Source organism: Phasianus colchicus, chromosome 25 (genome assembly GCF_987193195.1).
Source record: "Phasianus colchicus chromosome 25, bPhaCol1.hap1.1, whole genome shotgun sequence".
Taxonomy (NCBI): domain Eukaryota; kingdom Metazoa; phylum Chordata; class Aves; order Galliformes; family Phasianidae; genus Phasianus; species Phasianus colchicus.
Genome location: NC_143460.1, coordinates 3,693,862 through 3,714,176, shown reverse-complemented (window position 1 = coordinate 3,714,176; position 20,315 = coordinate 3,693,862). Strand labels below are relative to the sequence as shown.

General features: G+C 51.9%; 1 protein-coding gene across 4 annotated transcripts; it reads left to right on the top strand.

The window, feature by feature from the left end:
• The first annotated feature begins 1,356 nt into the window (after positions 1-1,356).
• On the top strand, positions 1,357-20,280 carry RASSF5 (Ras association domain family member 5). 4 transcript variants are annotated; one of them, XM_031606012.2, is made up of 6 exons: positions 2,032-2,340; positions 7,730-7,842; positions 14,866-14,976; positions 15,661-15,958; positions 16,359-16,474; positions 17,155-20,280. In XM_031606012.2, the coding sequence occupies exons 1-6, from the start codon at positions 2,070-2,072 to the stop codon at positions 17,305-17,307; spliced, it is 1,062 nt and encodes a 353-aa protein (XP_031461872.1). In that variant the 5' UTR covers positions 2,032-2,069; the 3' UTR covers positions 17,308-20,280. The 4 variants fall into 4 exon arrangements, with proteins under 4 accessions (XP_089980909.1, XP_031461872.1, XP_031461873.2 ...); XM_031606013.2 differs by lacking the exon at positions 2,032-2,340 and adding an exon at positions 3,011-3,028; XM_031606014.2 differs by lacking the exons at positions 2,032-2,340; positions 7,730-7,842 and adding an exon at positions 9,699-10,376.
• The last annotated feature ends 35 nt before the right edge of the window (positions 20,281-20,315 follow it).

The following is a 20,315-nucleotide window of genomic DNA, read 5'->3' as shown; positions in this document are numbered from 1 at the left end:
CTCATGGGGCTGCTCAGATGTGGGGGCTCCATGTTGTCCCCAGCCCAGGACTGGGATGGTGCGCAGAGGGAGAGCAGCCCGCAAAGAGGCAGAGCCCGGTGCTGCTCCTTGCATTGAGCATGGGGAATATTCCCACATTCTGTTGGGACACCTATAGGGATGTGATACAGAACAGCTTCCTTCTCGCTGCAGCTCTGCCTGGCTCTCAGCACAGACACAAGGGGAGCAAGGCACACAGCACACCTCAAAGGAACAGGGAGCAGTGGCTCCAGGCTGTCCTGGCTTCATTTTCTTGTAGGAACAGGAGCATCAGGAGCTGCCTCTGTACAGGAAACCACTTCTGAGTGGTATTTGGCACCAAATCTGTACATTCCCATTCATTTTAATTGTAAAAACCAACATCCTGACTGCCAAACCCAACCGCTTGCTGTGGAAGCTAAGCCACCTCTTAAAAGCTTCTCTCCTGCAAATTATTTTCTAGGATTCTCCCAGCTTTACAACCAGCATTACATTGAACCCAGGTCCAGCAGAGCTGTGCTGATGTGGACCATGCGAGTGTTTGACCTGGAACGTGTTTGGCTCCAGAAGAAAAGATTTATTTCTTGGCGTGCACCAAAAGGAAGAGCTGCTAATAGCCCTTGTCGTGCTTCAGCTGCCATAACGCAGCAGCTGCAAAGAGGACTCCCAGAATCTAAATGAAATAGGGATTTTCTTGCCAGTGTTCATCTGGATTTTTTTTTTCCCTCCCGAATTATTAACCCTGGTCCTAAAAGTTTCCTACACTGTCAGAGCTGAATGCCTGCTGAGGAAGCAGAGAATGGCAATGAATCTGCTCTATCTCCCAGTCTGGGGGGAGCACAGAGTAAAACATCACATTTTGGGGAAACTTTTTACCCAGGAAAAATTCTGCTGCTCTTCTCATGCAGAAGTAGAGGATGCATGAAAGTGAATCAGGATCCCGAATGGGGAAGAAAAGGACCTTCCAATATGAGTCATGCTACTTAACAGAACAAAACCGGGATTTTTCAAACTGTATTATTGCTCTTTTAGTTTTAAGCTCCTATTAGGGATTGCCTATTGCACACATCTTTTGTAACTCAGAGCCAGATCCATCCTTCAAATTAAATTCCTTCAAAGGGATTTAAGCATCCTTGGCTTATCCTATCCTCAGAAACTCGCTTTGACTCTTTGTCATCAGACCTTCGGTGCAGCATTTGATCCATGCACCCCATCTCTGCACCCCAAAGCACCCCCAACCCAAAAGCATTGCAAATGGGCATCCTCAGAGCTGCAGTGCTGAAGCCTTTGCAGAGTGACTCCAAAATCTGCCCATCATATTTTCCCTTTCACTTCTCCCACAACCACAAAAGCCTCATTTTGGGAGAGCTAATTGCTTGGGCTCGCAGCCCTCAGCGTCACTCCGGTGCCCTGCTGTCGTTTCAGAGGGGAAAGGTAATTTGTTCCAGCTGTCCCTAGAGCCTGGTCCATGCACTGCTCTGTGCAGGAGGGTCTGCGCCTTCAGCTCAGTATATAAAGCAGCACCTGAGAGGTGATCTCGCTGCTCCTGCAGGGGCAAAACCGGGGATGGGATGGGAGTTGATGGGACGCGATGCCGCCGTGCTCCTGCAGCGTGCACTGGGGACAGCTCTGTGCTGCACGCTGCCCACCCCATTTGCAGGACCAGAATTAGGATGATGTATGCATGCAACGTCCCCGGTCCCGAGCGGAGGAGCGTCCCGCGGGGAGAGGTTTCACAACAGCGCGGGTTGGGATTCCACGGGGAAATCCTAAAGGGAAATCTTGCGGGGAAGAAAGGGGGAAGAGGGGGTACAACCGCGATGGATCCCATGGTAGAAGTCGCTCCTCCGGGAGGGTCACCACGAGAAATCCCACGCGGGGCCGCTCCCCGCACCACCCCCTCTCCGTGTCTCCTCCCCGGGGCGGCCCAACGCGCCCGCCCTCTCGGCCACACCGCCCTCCCGGAGCCCGCACCGCGGCGTTCCGTCCGTGCCCACCGGTGGGGCCGAACCCCCCCCACCCCATCCCGCAGCCCCTCCGCGCCCGGCTCCATGCGACGGGGACCGCCCGGCTCCGCTTCCCCCGACTCGGAGCCTCGGAACGGCCGAGCTCCGGGAAGCCCCGGCGGTGCCAGGGCAGCTCGACGGCTGCGGCGGCGCGGCGGGACCCCTCGGCTGTTACCCGACGTGCGCAACATCTTCGCGTCTCCGCGAGAAGCGGCGGAACGCGGCCGCGGTCACCGTTTCGTCCCCCGCGCCCCGCACCGCGGTTGGTGCGATCTGTGCGGAGCGGCCGTGCGGGAGCGCGCCCTGCGCTGCGACTGTGAGTGCTGCCGTCCCGCAATTCTGCCCCGCACCGCATCCCGCACCCTGCCCTCCGATACCGCTCCGTGTCCCCCCTCTCTCATTCCCGGTCCCGGGTCTCCTCGTCGAGCTGTTCTCTTAAGGGGGGCTGCGGGGCCGTGCGGGTGTTGAGGTTTTTCTGGGGGAGATGGGATTATCGGCTCATCGGGCAGGAAGGGCTCGTGCTCGTCGCCTTACGGTGGAGCTAAATCCTTCCAGAAATAGCACGTACATCTCCCTTGCGTTTGTTGGGCACCTCGCTCTGCTCCAAACCCCGGGGCGAGCGGTAGGAGCAATCTAGGAAGACGTGCGGTGCTCCCATCGGCTGCGTTAACGCTTGGTTCTGCAGGAGGGATTCATATTCCCATCGTCTGTGGGGTGGGGGAGGCGTGAACGGGGATTTCTGGGGCAGATGCAGCCCGTGTGCATCACTGCATGAGAGGTGACATAAGGACTGGGCTGTGCTGGGTGGGCAGCCCTGCGTTACAGGCAGCAGAAATGAGCAACGCAGGTGCCACAAATCAGCTGTAAATGCTAAAAAGTCGCACCTGCTGCTTTGTTATTCCATACCTTCTGAATGGGGAAAGGGCTCACAGCCTACAAACTTAGGAGTGCCTGGGGGTGGAGCTCCTCCTGTCCAAGCAGTGTGCCCTGCAAAATGTTTTCAGGTAACTAAGGGAGAATGAGAGCTTTCTTGCTGGTTCGGTTGAGCTTTCACATCTCTGTAGTGCAAATGTCAGTGCTGTACAACGAGCAGTGCTACTGCTAGGAAAATGAGGAATGCTGATGTATTTCTAGTGCAATTAATCTTGGTAATGAATCCATTTGTTCTTCCCCGGTCGCTGGTTGACAGTGCAAATTAATGAGGAAATTTGTTCTGGCAGCGCAAAGCTGGGGCTGCGAAACGTGGCCCCGCTCCACGTGGGGTGAGGATGCACATGGGGTGGGTGCGGGGCTCTGAAAATCCCGATCTGAAACGTTAATTGGCAGCACTTTGTGATGCTGAGTGTTGTAAAGAGGTGTTTTGAGGGATTTCTCTCCCAGGACTCTTCTCCGAGTGATATTGAAAGAAGCCTGAAGTGACTGCTTCCCTTTTTGTTTCTTCTGAGAACCGTCAGACTGTGGGAATGGTTCTGCCTCTAAAATTCCCCGAACAACGAAGTGTCATCGCTAGGAGGGAGGGAAACTTCAGGGGATTCTTGTAACATCTGCACCCATCACCCTCCCCTTGCGGCAGATCTGTCTCTGTTGGTTTGTTGTTTTTTTTTTTTTGGTGTTTGTTCAGGTGGGGTGGAGCGCGGATGTTGGAATGTGGAGGTGACAACGCGGCTTCCAAGTCCGTGCTGAGATTTATTTGGGTTCTGATCAGGGATATCCGGGGTGGGGGTGGAAAGGTTCAGTTCTGGAAGCTCTGCTGGTACAAAGAATGCAGAATCACAGAATGGCCAGGGTTGAAAAAGACCTCAAGGATCACGAAGCTCCAACCCCCTGCCACACGTAGGGTCACCAACCCCCCCATTTAATACCAAATAGGCTGCCCAGGGCCCCAACCTGGCCTTGAACATCTCTATGGATGGGGCATCCACAGCCTCTCTGGGCAGCTGTTCCAGCACCTCACCACTCTCATAGGAAAGAATTTCCCCCTGCCATCCAACCTAAATCTTCCCTCCCTCAAAACCATTTCCCCTTGTCCTGCTGTTATCAACCCTTTCCAAGAGTTGATTCCCCTCCTGTTTGCAGGCTCCCTTTCGGTACTGAAAGGAACTGACAGCGTTTCATTGCAGCTCTGTGCCAGTTCCCCCAGGGTGCCCCACTTCTCATCCTTGCAGCACCGGCGGTGCAGGTGCTGAGTAAGAAATTCCTGCTGCTTGCAGCCCGCAGTGCCATCCCACTGCTCTCTCCTTCCCCTTATTCCATGCATTGTGGGCTGGGCTTTTGCCACAGGTGTTTTCCAGCCTTGGGTCCACACTCATTCTGGCAGGGCATGACTTACAGCCCGTGTATTTCCTGGGCTGTGCTTATCAGACACCTGGGGTGAGCTGGGTGTGCCCCTGCACTTGGACTGACCACAGCCTGCCTGGTTTGTTGCTCTCATGGTTCATCCCATGGACTCAATCCCACCCCAGGACATCATGTTAACCCACCAGGTCTCAGCCAAGGGGTTTCCTTGCAGGGGTTTCCTTGCAGGAAGATCACACAGCTCAGTCTGTGGTGGAGCACTGTTGGATCAGGACCCATTTTGGTGAGAAGGAGGCTGGTACAACGCACAGCAGTTCTCTTTCTACCTCGTGAACTGCAGCTCTGCCATTACAGGTTCTTGAATGGCTGTTTCTTTAAGATGAGGAGTTCTTTAGCAGGTGTGGGTGCTCCATGCTGGGCTCTGGGATGGGGAGCTCTGCCCACCCCAGCAGTGCTTTGGCTGTGAGGATTTCCCATGTCTCCTTCCTGCACTCCCTCCCATCTCTGCTCTCATCATAGTAAACAATAATTGCCACCAGCTCCCAGGACCCACAGTATTGGGGCTTCCCTCTGTCTGGACTGGGCAGATTCTTGTCCTCCCAGCAGCACTGGCTGAGGATGAGGGCAGTGGGGAGGGTGCAGGGCACATCCTGCCCACAGCAGGCATTGCTCACTGGGGGACTCAGCACGGGCAGGGGCTGCTGCTGTCCTGGGGGGGGGCTCAGGTCCTTGGGTCACCCTTTGCAGCTGCCTTCCCATCTCGTGTTTATGGAGAGAGACACCAGCGGTGGCTTTGGTTCCCCAGGTGAGGTTTGGGCTGTGTCTTCTTCCTTTCCTGGTCTTTCTGGTGTAACTGAGCTTGATGGTCTGGGTTGGGAAGCAGGGATGTGTGTGTAGCTGCGGGGTTGGGGGATTTTGAGGGGTGAGGAAGGAATTCCTGTGCATTATCCTGTGTTGCTTGGTGTGACGTTTGGGGAAATTGAGTGAGCTTTTATCTTTGCAACACTAATGGATGAAATAGGAAGAATGTGTTGTGCAGGATGCAGGGAACCTGCCCCATTGGTGTGGGGATGGCTGTGATACAGAGGTGGTGAGGTGATGGGTTTAAAGCCCTTTGTTGGGTGATGGGGTGGACATGGGCATCATCCAACACCTTGCGTGGCTAGAAATGATGGATGCTACAGGAAAACTGCAGCACTGATCCAAAAACCTGGCAGGGCTCAAGTCAGTGTTGCTCACATAGTCAATCTCAGTGGATTTCTTTAGATCTAATGTTTGATTCAACATTGGAGGCTTTAGACAACTGCAGGGAAAAAGCAGAGAAGTGGGGATGTTGGAAAGGGACCTCCCAGCACGGCTGGGTCCTGCGCCTGCTCTCCACTCTAATCTCTTCCGTTGGGTCGTTTTATCTTATCGAGTAAAAAGCCCCAGAAATAGAAACTTTTCCATAGTGAACACGACGAGCCCTGAGGTGCATAAGCCCCAAGCTGTGCATTGCTTCATTGTTCCAAAAAAAAAAAAAAAAAAAAAAAAAAAAAAAAAAGATCTGTCAAATAGATCCCCGATGGCTCATGTCAATGCTTTATCTCCATGGGATAAGGCTCCGTGGAGGCAGGCACTGCTCTGTGCAGCACTGAGCTGCCCTGGGAGCGTTGGTCCCTCTGCTGAGGATGTCGGAGGGCAGAGCAGGGACAGCTGCCTGCTTTGGGATCATCACAAAGAGAATCTACAAAATATTCGGGTTTCCCAAACCCAAGTCTTGCTCGCGGAGGCTGAGCAGGGAGGACTCACTGCTGAGAGGTAAGGGCTGCGTTTGGGTGTCTGCTGGTTGCTAATGAGGGGGAATGGGATTGCATACAGCGCAGCTGGAAGTGTCTCATGCCTCAGCTGTGCTGCTCAGGAATGGTCCTGGTGTGTCAGCACACCTCTGTGCCTGGGTGGGAAGCTGCTCCATTAGGAAGCAATGGCTTTGGAGCATCACCCACCCGGTGGCTGCTTTGTGCTCTGGTCCCACTGTGGTGCAGTGGCTGAGGTTACCTCCTGATGCTGTTATAGCAAAGGATGCCAATGGCACACGGGGCTGGGCAGGGTGACTGCAGGCTGTGCTTAGGCAGATGGATGAACATCCAGATGGGGTTCGGTGGCACATCCAGTGTTATCACTCTGAGAAACTTTATCTGCATACAGAGGGAAGTTCCTTTCTGCCACCAAAGTTTCTTGCTATGTTGCCATCAGGCTCGGAGGTTTTCTTTTTTAAAGAAACTGTTTCCAACAGTGGCTTTGTTTGACTCGAATAGAAATGATCTCACGGTCGCAGGGGAGGAATCCTGCCCCGTCACGTGGCTGCTTCCCAGGGCCGTGCCGGGCTTCTAAAATTAGTGCTGCCCACCAGATAGTGGTGATTAGGGCTGTTAATAGGCGGCGGTGACTAAGGAGGTGTCATGCTGTAATCGTGTGGGGAAATGCCTGGCTGTGATGGGTCTGTGCCAGAGGTGGACTCAGGAGCTGTGATTTGTGGTCCGTATTGCGCACTACAGACTGCTCCACATGTGGATGCTCCACCATTCCCACCCCACAGGCTGTGCTTGGGGATGGCTGTCTGAATGCGATGCCTTTGGGGGCTGCTGTTGTTGGTGCTCAGGTGGGGCTGCAGCCGCAGCCTGCTGTGCTTGGAACCTCCAGCACAGAGCTGGCAAACGTCCCACTGAGCAGCTGCTCCAGCTGTTCCAAAGGTCATGCATTGCATTACCATGCAACTGCTTGGCTTATCCCTAATTAAAATAATAATTAAAAAGTGTGTGTGGGAGGGGGCTAAAAATAAATAAAAAGACCCCCTTGCTTTTTTTCTCAGCCTTGAGACAACCAACTGGGAATGGGAGGATGGCAGCTGGTGTCGGATGAGCGTTAAACAATCAGTGGTTCCCCTGGGGGAGATGCTCTGCCCCAGGCACTGCTCCCACAGCACCAATGCTCTGCTCCTGCCCAGGAATTCCCTGATAGGAGCAGGCATTTCCAGTGAGAGAGAACATGGGATGTCACTTTGCTTTCTGCAAGTCTGAGAGGTTCGAAAGCAATGACCCAAATGCCAAAAAATAATGGAGGGAAAGGAAGGTTTTCCTGCAGAGGGGACCTCTGCTCTGGTGAGAGTGTTATTTTTTTGGGATGTTGGATAGCCAACAGGTCAGTGACCGTGCTGGAATTGTGGGTTGTGTAAAAAAAAATGTTTGAATGCTGTTTGTAGGGCTGTTAAAAATTAAAAGGGTGGAAGGGCTGCTGGAGAGGGAGGAGTAATAGCTGCACTCGGGGGATGTGGCTGCAGGCAGCACCCATTGGTGCTGGTGGTGCACAGTGGGGAGGACCTGGGGCTCCTGGCTGCTCTCCCATCACAGCATGGCTCTGTTCTCTCTCAGACTGCAGGTACACGTGCCACCAGCAGTGTCACAGCCTCGTCCAGCTGGACTGTCGCCGGCCTGACCCTGGGCAGCTCTCTCCTGAGGGCACCATTGTGCTCCCCTGCAGCCAGGTACGCCCTCATGGTGGTCAGCCTCTCTCTAAACCCCATTCCTTGCTCTTAGCAGGATGAGATTTTGTTGCAGAGGTCAGCCTGTGGCCCCCAGTGATGCTTGCTAATAAATTCCCTATATCCCTGTGTATCTTGTGCACATCGTCTGGTGGGAGGAGGTGGTGTACATTGCCCCTTTCCCCTGCCTTTAAATGTAGGTGCAGGTGTCTCATGGATGCAAAGCACTGCGTGGCACAGGAGGAGAAGTGAAGGTGCATTCTGCCAAGATGCAGAAGAAACGCAAGTGAGGGTCTGGCAGTGAGCTCTGGCTTCGTGTCTTCCAGTAATTCTGGGGGAACTGAGGCTCCCCAGTCTGGGTTAGGGACATGCACTGTACACCAGGCTGCTCCAGAAGGTTCTGGCATGGAATGCATCTAAAGGCAGCACTGCATGCTTGGTGCTGCTGTGAGATGCTGCTGGGCTGGATGGCTTCCCCCTTGAGTTCTCTAAGGGAATGAGGCCATGGGTGTGTTTCTTTGCATCTTCCCCATGTGTCAGTGGATTTCCCCCCATCAGTGTTAGAAAAGTGTGATTTTTAGTAAGATTAAAGGCTTGTTTCCTCTTCAGGGTGATGAAAGCAGTGAGGGGTTATCGATGGCTCTGATAACAACCACGGGGCACTCATCAGTTCATCACTGATGTGTTCCTGATGTCCTCCCATCACAGCCCCAGCGAGAAGAAAAGAAAAAGGGAATAGATGCCAGAATACACTGGGGTAATGGGGAACAGCACGGTGGGAATGTGGGAAACGCCATGGCTGGTGTAGCTGGCAGCCAGTAAATAGCATTATCAAATGTAAGCAAAGCAGGAGCGTTGGAGAAAGTTAGTAAAGTCCTGTTGGCATGGGATACCAAGCATTAATAATCTGGGCCTTGATCCAGCAAGGTACTTAAGTGTGCTGCATTTGGGTCCTGGATTGCTCTCCCTGGATGCAGTGCAGCCAATGCAGCCTCTGCTGGGCTCAGCCCTGGGGCTGCAGCACCTGGGATTTCCTGCAAGAAGAAAGGCTTCGAATCAGATCTTCAGTCTTGGTGTTACCAGTGGTGATCTCCAGGCACAGGGCTGTGATGGCAAAGTCCAGGCTGCTTGGGAAGCTTTGCCATAGGCAGCTCCCTCCTTTTGTAACCCCAGAATGCCCTGAGCTGAGGCTTTGGTGCTGACCCAACTCTACACCTGACACAGCATTTGGTTCAGCTCATGCCCTGCACGTTTGATTTAAGCCTATTTCCCTCCTACATATAATATAGCCCAGCCAGGCTGTGGAGGCTGATGCCACCATGCAACTGCAGAAGTGTGCATGTTGCTATGAGGAGAGCTTTGCTTTTTTGCAGTGTTATGAGTTGCTTTGTAAAGGTGCCATCTGGATTCTCTCCTTCCGTGTTTGCGATGCAGACGTTGCACCTCCCACTGTGCAGTGCTGTTGTGTTCGTGGTGCACAGCTGGAATTGGGTCTGGAATGTGCTGGTGGTGAGCTGGGCACAAAGAATGGTGCACAGAGGGGTGCTGACAGTGGAGAGTGTGGGGCTGGGGGTCAGGTCTGTTTGGATCTCCTGCTCTGTTGATAGGATGCCCTGCGAGCCACTGCAGGAACTGCAGCCACAGTGCTGCAGAGGAGAAGAGAAATGCATTCCCTGACTGTAAAGTTTCCAAATATTTACAGCTTGAGCATAACTAGAAAGCAGCCTGAAGCCTCCTTATCTACACCAGGGGATGGGAGCAGCCCCGAGCCAGGGGTCTGCGCCAGGCTGAGTTACTGAGCACAAGTTTTTATCCCCCTGCAGTGAGGGGATTGCTGCAAATGGGGGTGAAGGAGCTGGGCGGCATTTCCCTGGCTTGCACCCACACCTGGAGCCGGCTCTGCTGGAACCGCTGCTCCCAAAGCATCGGCAGAGCAGAGGGGCACCCGCTGCCCCCTGCACAGCGCTGCCCCGGACTCCCTACCCCTTCCCCACCTGTTTTTGGGGCAGCGCATCTCTGCGAGCATCCCTCGCTCCAGCCTGGGTTTGTTTCCCAGCTCAGCTCTAAGGACGCAGGGAAGGAGCAACGCGCTCTGTGAGCTCCGCATCGAGGACACGTTTCCAAGCATCAGCCCCACGGGAAGCTCCGGAGCTGCCCAGCACCTCATCCCTGCTCTCAGGGTGAGAAATTTTGCAATGAGGAAGCGGGCGCGCTGCGCAGCAGGAAGGGGGAGGCGATGCTGAGCAGCGAGCTGGGGGCGAAACGGCACGGCGGCCGCTCCATGCTGCGCGGAGGCGGTGGAGGAGGAGAAGGAAGGTTTACCCGAATTCGGGAGCGATCGCTGCGGATGATGAGCAGTGGGAGCTGCAGATGAGCGGCGGGCAGTGCGGGATGTGAGCGCTGCGGGGCCGCCTTCGATGACCATCGGCAGCAGCATGAGCAGCGGGTACTGCAGCTTGGATGAAGACCTCGAGGATTGCTTTTTCACGGCTAAAACCTCTTTCTTCCGCAGCGCTCCGAGCAAGGGCCCCGCCAAGGTAACGGCTCAGCAACTGCAGCGAGGAGGGCTGTGCGAAGCGGGGGGTGGTGGTGGGTTCTGGGCACGTTTGGCTGCAGGTGCTGCTGGAATTTGCTCGCTGTGAGCTTGAAGCGGCCCTGCCTGCCTCCTGCAGGCTCGCTGCAGGGCTTTGCTCTGCTGCAGGATTTCTCAGCCTTTCGATACTTCTTTGCCTCCTTCCTGGAGGGTTCGCAGAGGAGGAACCGACTCCGAATGTTGGGGGTTGCAGCTGTGGTTGTTGGGTTAGAATCCCAGCCAGAGTCCTGTGGTTTGGCCCCAAAAAAGTGTTGGCCACTGTGCAAACTGCACCTGTTGGGTTGGCAGTGAGATGGGGGAGTTCCAGGACCAAATTCATCTGCAAAGTGGTGATTGCAGGGATGGATCCCATCCTTACCTGGGTGTGTGGTGCTGCCCTTGGGGAGAGCACTGCCTGGGCAGTGTCACTGCGGGGTGAGATCTGTGACATCAGTAACACAGAAAATGCGCAGAACTGCCTCATGTTGAAATGTTTAGTTTAAAAATACAGCAACACATCCCTGCTGTAAACTTTGCCCCAACCAGAAGTGAGCAGAAAAGCAGAAGGAGAGCAGAAGCTGCTGCGGAAGTGGGGTTTTACTCAGGAAAAGCCCTGAAGTGCTGAGAGATGAGATGTTGGGCGGGGGACAGCGGTGATGAGGGCACTGAGAGAGCTCCAGGAGAGCCTGGGGTCACCAAAATCAGCAGCACTGCTCTGCTCATGGCTGTGCTGTGCTGGCATGCATGGGGCTGATGGCTTCCAGCCCCCAGCAGGTGCTGTGGGTTTCCATTTCTGCAGCACAGGGCTGGGGCTCCTCTCCTGATGACCTGGGCTGTGATCCCTGCAGGGCATTCCATCAGAGTAACATTGCAAATAACAATTTTTTTGAAGAAATTCTCCCTTGGGTTTAACGTGGGATCTTCCTGTCCGCCGCCTCTCGCTATGATTACCAACACGTACTGCTGCTTTCTAAATGTCATCTGATGATTCATTTGTGTAGGAGGTGTACGAGATTACGATGTCAACCATGGTGCAGTGCTGCTTCTCACTGTGCTCGGGCACTGCAGCTCCTCCAGCCTGGCCCCCTACCTGTATGTTCTCCTTCACAAGGATGCTCAGGTGCTGCGGTGCCTTCTGGCCAGGCTCCTCTGCTGGGGGCTGGAAGTGGTGGTTGCTGGAGAAGATGGAGTCTGCTAGGGTTACATGGAACATGAAAAAACACGACACTGCTCATGAAAAACACGACCTGCTCATGAAAAAACACGACACTGGCTGCCCCAGCAGTGTTGCTGAGCAATGTGGGTGGAGGTGGTCCCCAGCTTTTTTCTGGCTGGGGGTGGAAGCTGTCTGCAGGACTTTGGTGGAGGAAAGGAGTAGGGCTTGCAGGTGCAGGAGGTGAGATTGCAGCTTGGCTCGGTAGGGAAGTGGTCCCAGAAGGATGCATGCACAGGGCACATCTCCTGTGTGCCCTGCATCGCTCTGTCCCCCTGTCTCTCCTCTCCAGGTGGTATCAGGAGCTGCTGGTGTCAGGAACATCCTGTTTATTTTTAACTAAAGTTAAAAGCAGAGGTGGCAGAACAGCTGTTTCCAAGTGAAATCTCCATGGCAATCAATGCCTGAGCCCACAGCTTGCTGCTAACCTCTCTGAATGTACTGCGAGGCTTTTCCCTTTCTCTAGAGCTGCTTTCTGCCTTTTCCTCTGAGCCCCACAGTAAACAACATTGCCTTGTCTGAACTTCTTGAGGGTGGCGAAACGTGCAGATCTTATCTCACAAATCTCACCCCACAGCAACACCTTGGGGAGCTGTGAGGGAGGGGAGCAATGGGGTTGGGGTGCTGTCCCCATAGAACAGCGCTGGCACCAGGTACAGCAGGGTGCGGGGCTGCTGACCTTAGGAAGGGCTTTTGTTTGGGTTTGGTTCCTGCAGAAGGCTGTGGGAAGGATGCTCTCTAGCTGGAAGTGGAGCACTTCTCCCCCCAGCAGCATCTTTGCAAATGGATAAATACAGAAGTCGGTCACCGAGGCAGAGCGGTTCTTTGTTGGCTCCAGATCTCTCTTTTGAGAGCATGTCACCACAGTCACGATGGCCCCAGGGCTTTGCCTTCCCCCATAGCAGTCTGTCACGAGCTCACCCATTTCTTACATCTGAGGAGCAGTGCTGGTTAGAGGAGGAGCTGCATGGCAGGAGGATGTGAGCTCATCTCCATGCTGCGTGGCCCTGCATCCCACGCTTTGCTGTGCCATGAGGGTGCAAAGGGTTTGGGGTTATTTTTTTCTCCCCCCCCAACTACGTTGCTCTGTCCTGGTCCCATGGGCTCAGCAGTGCCCCTGGGGTTGTTACCGTGAGCTTCTGTTGTTTGCAGTTTGTTTCATCCTGTCCCCATATAACAGGAAATGTGGCAACGGTTGATGGTTAAGAGCTTCTGTTTTTCTTCCTTCAGTGGTAACCGTGCATTCTGCAGCAGAAACTGCAACACCGGAGGTGTGGACAGGTTCATGAAGAGCAACGCACAGCTGATGTCTCATTGCTCATGAGCCATGCTGCTCAATGTAGGGAGCAGCATGGCTCCTTCCAGGCTGGGTCCTGCTGTGTGCTATGTCCCTGCGTGCACAGGAAGGCATGTGGGCAAAGCATCACTCCCACAGTGTCAGTGAGGGGAAGAGAGAACCTTTTTCCAGCAGTGTTTTGCTGCAGCATTGGTGCAGCACAGCACGTTGCAGTCTCCCTTCCAGCATCACAGCTCTTTCAGGTGTTGCTCTGGCTGTTCCAAGCTGCTGCAGTGTAGATGAGAACTGAGGCGAGCTGAGCTGATCTATTTGCTTTTGTTGTGCACGTTTGGAGGGTGCTGGTCTGCACTGGGTGGGGTTTGTGCTATGAAAACAGTGCAGCACACGCATGGTCTGTGTGCAATGTGGCTGCAGTAGGGCCAGGGCAACACCCTGCAGATGGAGGGATGCAGCTCTATGCGTGCATTTAAGACCTACTGCAGTCAGTAGACTGCAGTGTTGATGTGTCTTATGGCAGATTGTGGAGCTGAGATTGCCAGTGTGATAAAGGAGTGTTGGTGTGCAGTTCTTGAATACCGCAGCCAAGTTTTGCTTTTAGTTTTTTAAGGCAGTGAACAAGAAGGAGAATGTAAGACAACATCAATGCTCTTCTGTTGGGTTACTGCTGCTTCCAGAGGTCTTGTGCTGTTTGTCAGCCTTGAGCAGAAGTTGAGACATCTGCTTTGGGGAATGACTTGAATGAATCTGAGGCTCTCGAATCCCAAAGCTGGAGCTGTTCTGCCAGATTGTGACCAGAGCTGTTGTTTGTCCAGCACTTGATTCTCCTCCTGAAAGAAATGCCACAGTTAGCCTGGGGCGATGCTGCCTATGGTGTGCTCATCTGATGGATGTGGGCCTCCTTCTCCATCTGCACCTGGGAAGAAAAACTGTCCAGATCTTGGAATGAAGGCTGAGAAGTGCAGGGCTTTGCTCCTTAAGTTACTTTTTCCATGCTTTCTTGTTTTCCCTGTGGAGCTTGCCCTTCTTGCTCTGAGCCCTATCAGCCTCCATAGCTCATCTCTTCATGTCAACTTCAGAGGCAGCCCACACAGCAGGCAGAAGATGTGCAGCTTCAACTTCAGGCCATGAGATTCTGTCCCCTCTGTGTCCCCGGGGCATGGAGTGCTGGCACCTGGGGACTGGACTTCCCTGCACCTTGGGGTGGGAATGCAATGGGCCTGTTTAGATGTGCTGGAGCATCCTTTCTGTCCTCACAGCGGGGTTTTGGAACAGAGCGTTTTGGATTCCGTGTTCCTGCAGTGCCTGTGGATGCCTGGGCTCCATGTGTTGGACTGCTCCATGTGTGGGATTGCATCCTGACATTTCCTTCCCAAGGGAATCTGTGGGCCTTTGCAGCCGATGCCTTGTGCTTGGCATATGGAAGGTGGGAGCACTGCTCAGGCTCTCTATGAGCCTGCAAACCCCATCACTGCACGAAGCCATCTGCAGCAGCAGCACGTCCCCGGGGCTCTGTGAGATGCATCCTGAGATGAGGTTCCCCAAACCATGGGATCAGCACAGCACTGTGCACTGCAGCAGCCCTGCGTGGAGCTCTGTGCCTTCACCACGTGTCCCTTTTCTCTAATTCATCTTTCACGCTTTGCCGCTGCCAGAGAAATTCTGCTCTCCTGTACGGAGTGCTGAAAGCTCTATTTTAGCTGAAGTTTTCTATATTTGTTTTTCTATTTAAAAAAAAAAAAACAACCAAAATGTCTCTGCAGTGCCAGAGGAGCACTATGGAGAGGCTTTCCTCTACTTGTGCTGCACTCAGCAGAGCATGTCCTGGAGCAGCTCCTCCCTGAGCTCCTGCAATGTTCTGTTTGTGCATTTCCCAGCAAGACAGAGCTGTTTGGATGCAGCATTACCCCCAAACAAACCCACTGACGCCATCTCCTCTTCTTCCAGAATGTAACAAAAGCTGTAGAAGAAAAACCAGAGCCTCCAACTGTTGAGGAGATCAAAGAGAAGATCGAAAAATACAATGCAAAAGTTACAAACTGCCTGCTGATGAAGCTGGTGGGTATTGCTCTCATGTTCATCTCAGCTGGGAACACCCATAAGCTGTGGTCAGTGATAGCTGAGAGCCACTTGCCACCAATAGATGGGGGTGGGTTTCCATTGCAGACTTGTTCCCACCTTGAGCAAAGCTGTGAGGATGCACGGTGAAAAGTAGGATCTGATTTACAAGTGCCACAGAGGTGCAAATTTCAGGTGTTCTCACAGAGCAGTGGGAAAGGCTTTGTGAAGCACCAGGTTAAATCGCAGAGCTTTCCCAAACAGCAGCTCTGTAACCTCCTGCTGATGTCTGAAAGTCAGCCTAAAGCTTATTTAAAATAGTCAAGATTGGAACAATTTCTAACAAGCTGATCTTGAGTTATGAATTACTACATAGAGAAGTGAAAATCCTCTAACAGGGGGGTTAAAAACATGACATTCCACTGTGCGTGAGGGGTTCCCAGAGCTTGAAAACCCTCATTTAACTGCGATTTATGATAGTTTCCATAACCAACTTGTAGCAATGTTGATGTAAAGTAAGACAGCATAGCTCTAGGAGGAGGTGAGTCACCGCGGAGTGGAAGGAAGAGAAAGAAATCAGCAGTGACTAACCCTAAATTACCAGTTGCTTCTTGCATCATGGCCAGAAGTCCCAAAGCTGTGCAGAGCAGTGTCACTCACCCAGCACTGTGTGTCATTGTGCAGAGTGATGATGGGACCTACACAGGCTTCATTAAGGTGCACCTGAAGCTGCGCCGCCCGGTGACGGTGCCGGCGGGGATCCGACCCCAGTCCATCTATGATGCCCTCAAGGAGGTGAACCTGGCAGACACCACGGATAGGAGGACGTCCTTCTACCTGCCTCTGGATGCCATCAAGCAGCTGCACATCAGCAGCACGACCACAGTGAGCGAGGTGATCCAGGGGCTGCTGAAGAAGTTCATGGTGGTGGATAACCCGCAGAAGTTCGCGCTGTTCAAGGAGATGCGGAAGGATGGGCAAGGTGAGTTTGTAGAGCCCCAGAATGGTTCAGGTTGGAAAAAGCCTCAGAGATCCCTAAGCCCAAGCCATCCCACCATGCCTTGGTGTCACATCTCCACGTTCCCTGAAGGGAACGTCCCAGGAATGGGAACATCCCCAGGGATGGTGACTCCCTCACTCCCTGGGCAGCTGCGCCACAGCATCACCACTCTTTCAGAGGAGGAATTTTCCCTCATATCCAACCTGACCCTCCATCCCAATTCCCTCAACCACTCCCATGCCCCAACACAGATCGCTGATAGATGCTCAGTGCCTTGACAACAGCCCTGAGCAGCACAGACTGCTCCCAAAGCCCACGCCACTGTTCCAAGCCTCCCTCCGGGCTCCGCAGGGCTCACAATGCTGTCTGTTGTCCCCTGCAGTCCTCCTGCAGAAGCTGCCCCTCACTGAATTCCCGCTGTACCTGCGGCTGCTGGCCGGCCCTGACACCGACGTGCTCAGCTTTGTGCTGAAAGAGAACGAGACCGGGGAAGTGGAGGTATGTCTGGGGTTCCTTCCCTTGGTTTGTGCATGAAATTGTAGTGTTTGGCAATGGGGTGGACCTGCAGGTTCCCAGCATGGGTAGCAGGAGTGAGCCAGGCTTCTCCCCATTCTGACACTGTTGGTTTTATCTCCTAAAGTGTTGTTTGATTCCAGCCGTTCCCCAAACTTATCAGACTGCTTGTGTCTTGCTTTGAGGAAATATCTCTCTGGGTCATTTGTTGCTTCTGAATTACACTGATTTAAAAATAAAACCTGCCATCTATTTACGGTGGTATCCTAGAGTTAAACCTCAGTAATCAGATTCAGCTAAATGCTGCCATAAGTAATCCGTGAGTTTAACTAGAAGCTTGGGATGCCCAGGTGATGAGCACAGCTTTATGCCATGGCAGTGCTCCCTGCTGGGACTCATTCAGATGTCAGTGCCTGCATGGGAGCTTTCATTCATCCAAGCTCAGATTCCTACTGAATCCATGGCTGTGTGGGCTCAGGGCTGGTCTGGTCCTTCATGGCTCCTTGTCCTGGTGCTCTCACAGTGATGCTTGGAGAATTTGCTGCCTGCAGATCAGGTCACATTTCAGTGTCATCCACTGATCCTCTAAGATTCAGAAAAAAGCTACAAAAGCCATAGGGTGAATTATGCATGCTCACTTTGCCTCTGCTTTGCTGTTCCTGCAGTGGGATGCGTTCTCCATCCCAGAGCTACAAAACTTCTTAATGATCCTGGACAAAGAAGAGAAGGACAAAATCCAGCAAGTGAAAAGGAAGTATGAGAAGTTCAAACAGAGACTGCAGCAGAGCTTGAAAGAGGCTGGAGACAAACCTGGCTAACCCTCAGGGCACACCGGCAGTCAGACTAAGCTACGTGTTGTTCTTAAAACGAACAGACTCTTCTCAGGACATCTTTTGGTGGTCACCCTCTCACTTCATCCCTCCATTAAGGACATAGCACCCATTACACGGACACGTTGTGTTTCTTTCTTTTGAAACCTCATATCCCAGGACCAGAGCCAGCCGAAGAATGGGACGTCTGCACCAGAGCTGCTGGGATGTGCTGAGCAGCTGTGTGGGCAATGCTGAACCCAGCAGGAAGAGCTGGCTGAGCTGCTCACGCTCCTCCCAGCAGCTCTCTTGCTACGGTTCTGCAGTTGCATTGCGTGTGCCCACGTGGCCCAGTTCTCATTTCTTAAGCAGGGCACAGGAAGGAGCAGATGACACAGAGGTTGGTGCACCGACCCATGCGGGTGTTGCAGCTGTAACCAATGCCAGACAGGCTTGTTCAAGGCTAAGGTGGGAAATGCAGTCATGGCAGCTGCAACACCCTGATGTTCCTTCGGTAAGTGATATTCATTCCAGGGAAAGTCATTTATTTTGTTTCTAATTAACTTTGAAAACAGACTTGAATTTGAGCAAATATCCATGATGCTTAGCTGAGCTAGCCTGTATGTTACGAGTCTTCTACTCTGTAGGAATTGGGACCTATGTTTTAAGAGAAAAGCATGAAGGTGGGGGTGTGGGATGGTGGTTCTGCATAGAAACCTGAGCAATACACAGCCAGCAGATGATTGCAGGGAAGCTCAAACCCCTCTTTCACCCATCAGACCCATTTTGAGCTGTGAAGGGGTCTGGCAGGAGGGAGAGGAGCTCCAACCCAGGCTGGGTTGTGGACGTGGTGCAGGAGATCCTTAGCACCAGGAAGAGCAAGGGAACCACAAACCTGAGATGCTTTCCTGCCACCACCTCCTTGCACCATGCCTCCTCTTGCTGAACCCCCCGTGTGCTGCTCTCCCACCTCTTTTCTCCCTTCCTGGTGCAAGGGATGCTATGGGGATGCCAATCCCAGAGGTGATTTCCCCACGTTTACTTTCAGCACTTTGTACTGAGCACGCTGCACGTTCCATCTTCCCTCTGTTCAGAGGACGGTGCAGCACAGTGTGAAAAGTGAACATGAAAACTAGCTGGATTCAGATGGAGCATGTGAAATGCTCCTGGTGATTCGAGTGACTCCCACCCATGTGAAGTGGGAAGGAACAGGTTATTAGGGAACAGGTGATGGAGACAATTTGGAAGAGTCTAAAATGTACCTCAGTGCCTTTTATTTTTCCTGAAGTGTGAAAACTTTACATTTGGGCTAAGGAGGAGGTTGGAAGGGGCTTTTGCCAAAGCCTTGGCAGTGCTCCCCCAGGTCCCTGCAGGCTGCTTTTGTCCAGAGAGAGAAGAGGAACTGTTGTTCCTTTCTGCACGATGACTGCTTGGCTTTTTTCCCCTCCCACCCCCAGATTTATACTTGAGTATGTTTATAAAGGTATGAGAGTAACTGCATCACTTACAGCCCTCACTTTGTACAGATGCCACTTGGTGCAAGCTCAGTTCCAGCTCTTGCCTTACTCAGTGGTGTAAAAGGGTTTCCACTGCCACTGGTGCAGGAAGGGCCTCCCAGCTGTACTGTATTCTCTACCCAGATGACCTTTAACAGCATGGCAGCAGCCCAAATACAGCAGCAATTTTCATGCTCTGCGGCTGTTTGCCTGTTTATAAAAATACTTATTACTTTGCTATGCACATGTGAAGTAATTTAAGTAACATTTATCCACTGCTTTGAGTCTTGAAAGCACTGTATAAATACTTCTGTTCAGTCAAGTGTAAGAACACTGTAGAAACTGCCACTGGTTCTGAGAAACAAGACCCAGATGCTTGCTTTCAAATCCCTTATCTTTCTGGCTATAAGTTTTAAAAAGATTATTATTATTTTTCCTGGTTGCTGTTGTTTTCTACTCGAGTTCTGGTGACCATCTCCCCTTCCCTTCCTGGAACCCAGCATGTCTTTGACATTCTGTAGAAGGCATGGCTTCTTATGCAATGACTGTGAATGCTGCTGAAAACCTCCTGCAAAGAGGAGGGTTCTTTCTTTTATTTTTTTTTCTTTTATTTTTTAAAGATATGGGGCATTGGAAGTGGTAGATATTGAAACTCGAATTCCCAGCAGTCAGTTATGTCCAGGACAGGCATATTGGGCCCCTTCCTTAAAGCTGAGTACTGTTGGCAGTGCCTTTGGTTAGTATGTTGTGTTGCCTAGTTTGTGTGACTTTATTTCTCATGGCTCTTGTAAAACATGTAAAATAATGTGTATAGAATGGAATAAGCAAAGCTTCTATGGCAAAGTGAAATGCATTTTTTGCGATGCTGTAATTTATTTTTATTACTCCTTAGTAATTCTATGGCATTTTTAAAAAATGTCTCACTTCCAGCTTTTTTTGAAGGTTCTGAAACTACTTATTCATATGCAGACAGTGTAAAAGACAACGACAATAAAACTGTCAGTAATTAAAATAAAGAATTAAATCTCTGACTTATTTTTCTGGCGCCCTCCTATGGCAGTTTCTTGTATTGAATCTAAAAGCAAGATATGGGAGTCCTTCCAGAACTGAATTTGAAATCTAAACTTCAGCTAAAGCAGCACAGAACATCTACTCCTGAGAAACCAAGTGTTCCATTAATTGTCTTTAGTATTTATTAGTATTAATTTGTCTTTTGTATTTAGATGGCTTTGACAGAACTACTACCTCTCATAAGCTGCAGTTAATGTTATACATGCAAGTAAGAGTTCATTCTGCACACTGAAAAGTCTTAATATCAATACCTGGAAGTGTTTAAAAGGATGACATCTAAGCCAAATGCTTTTTTAATGTGATATAAATGCTCTATGGCACACTGTCCTGGAACATTCTAGTGTGTTGTGTTGGAATGTATTCTGCAACATTCTGATGAGGTTCTATTACAATGCTTTGGTTTGAAAGGTGGAAAGTAAGAATGTCAGGCTGGCTGTGAGGCTCTGTAGC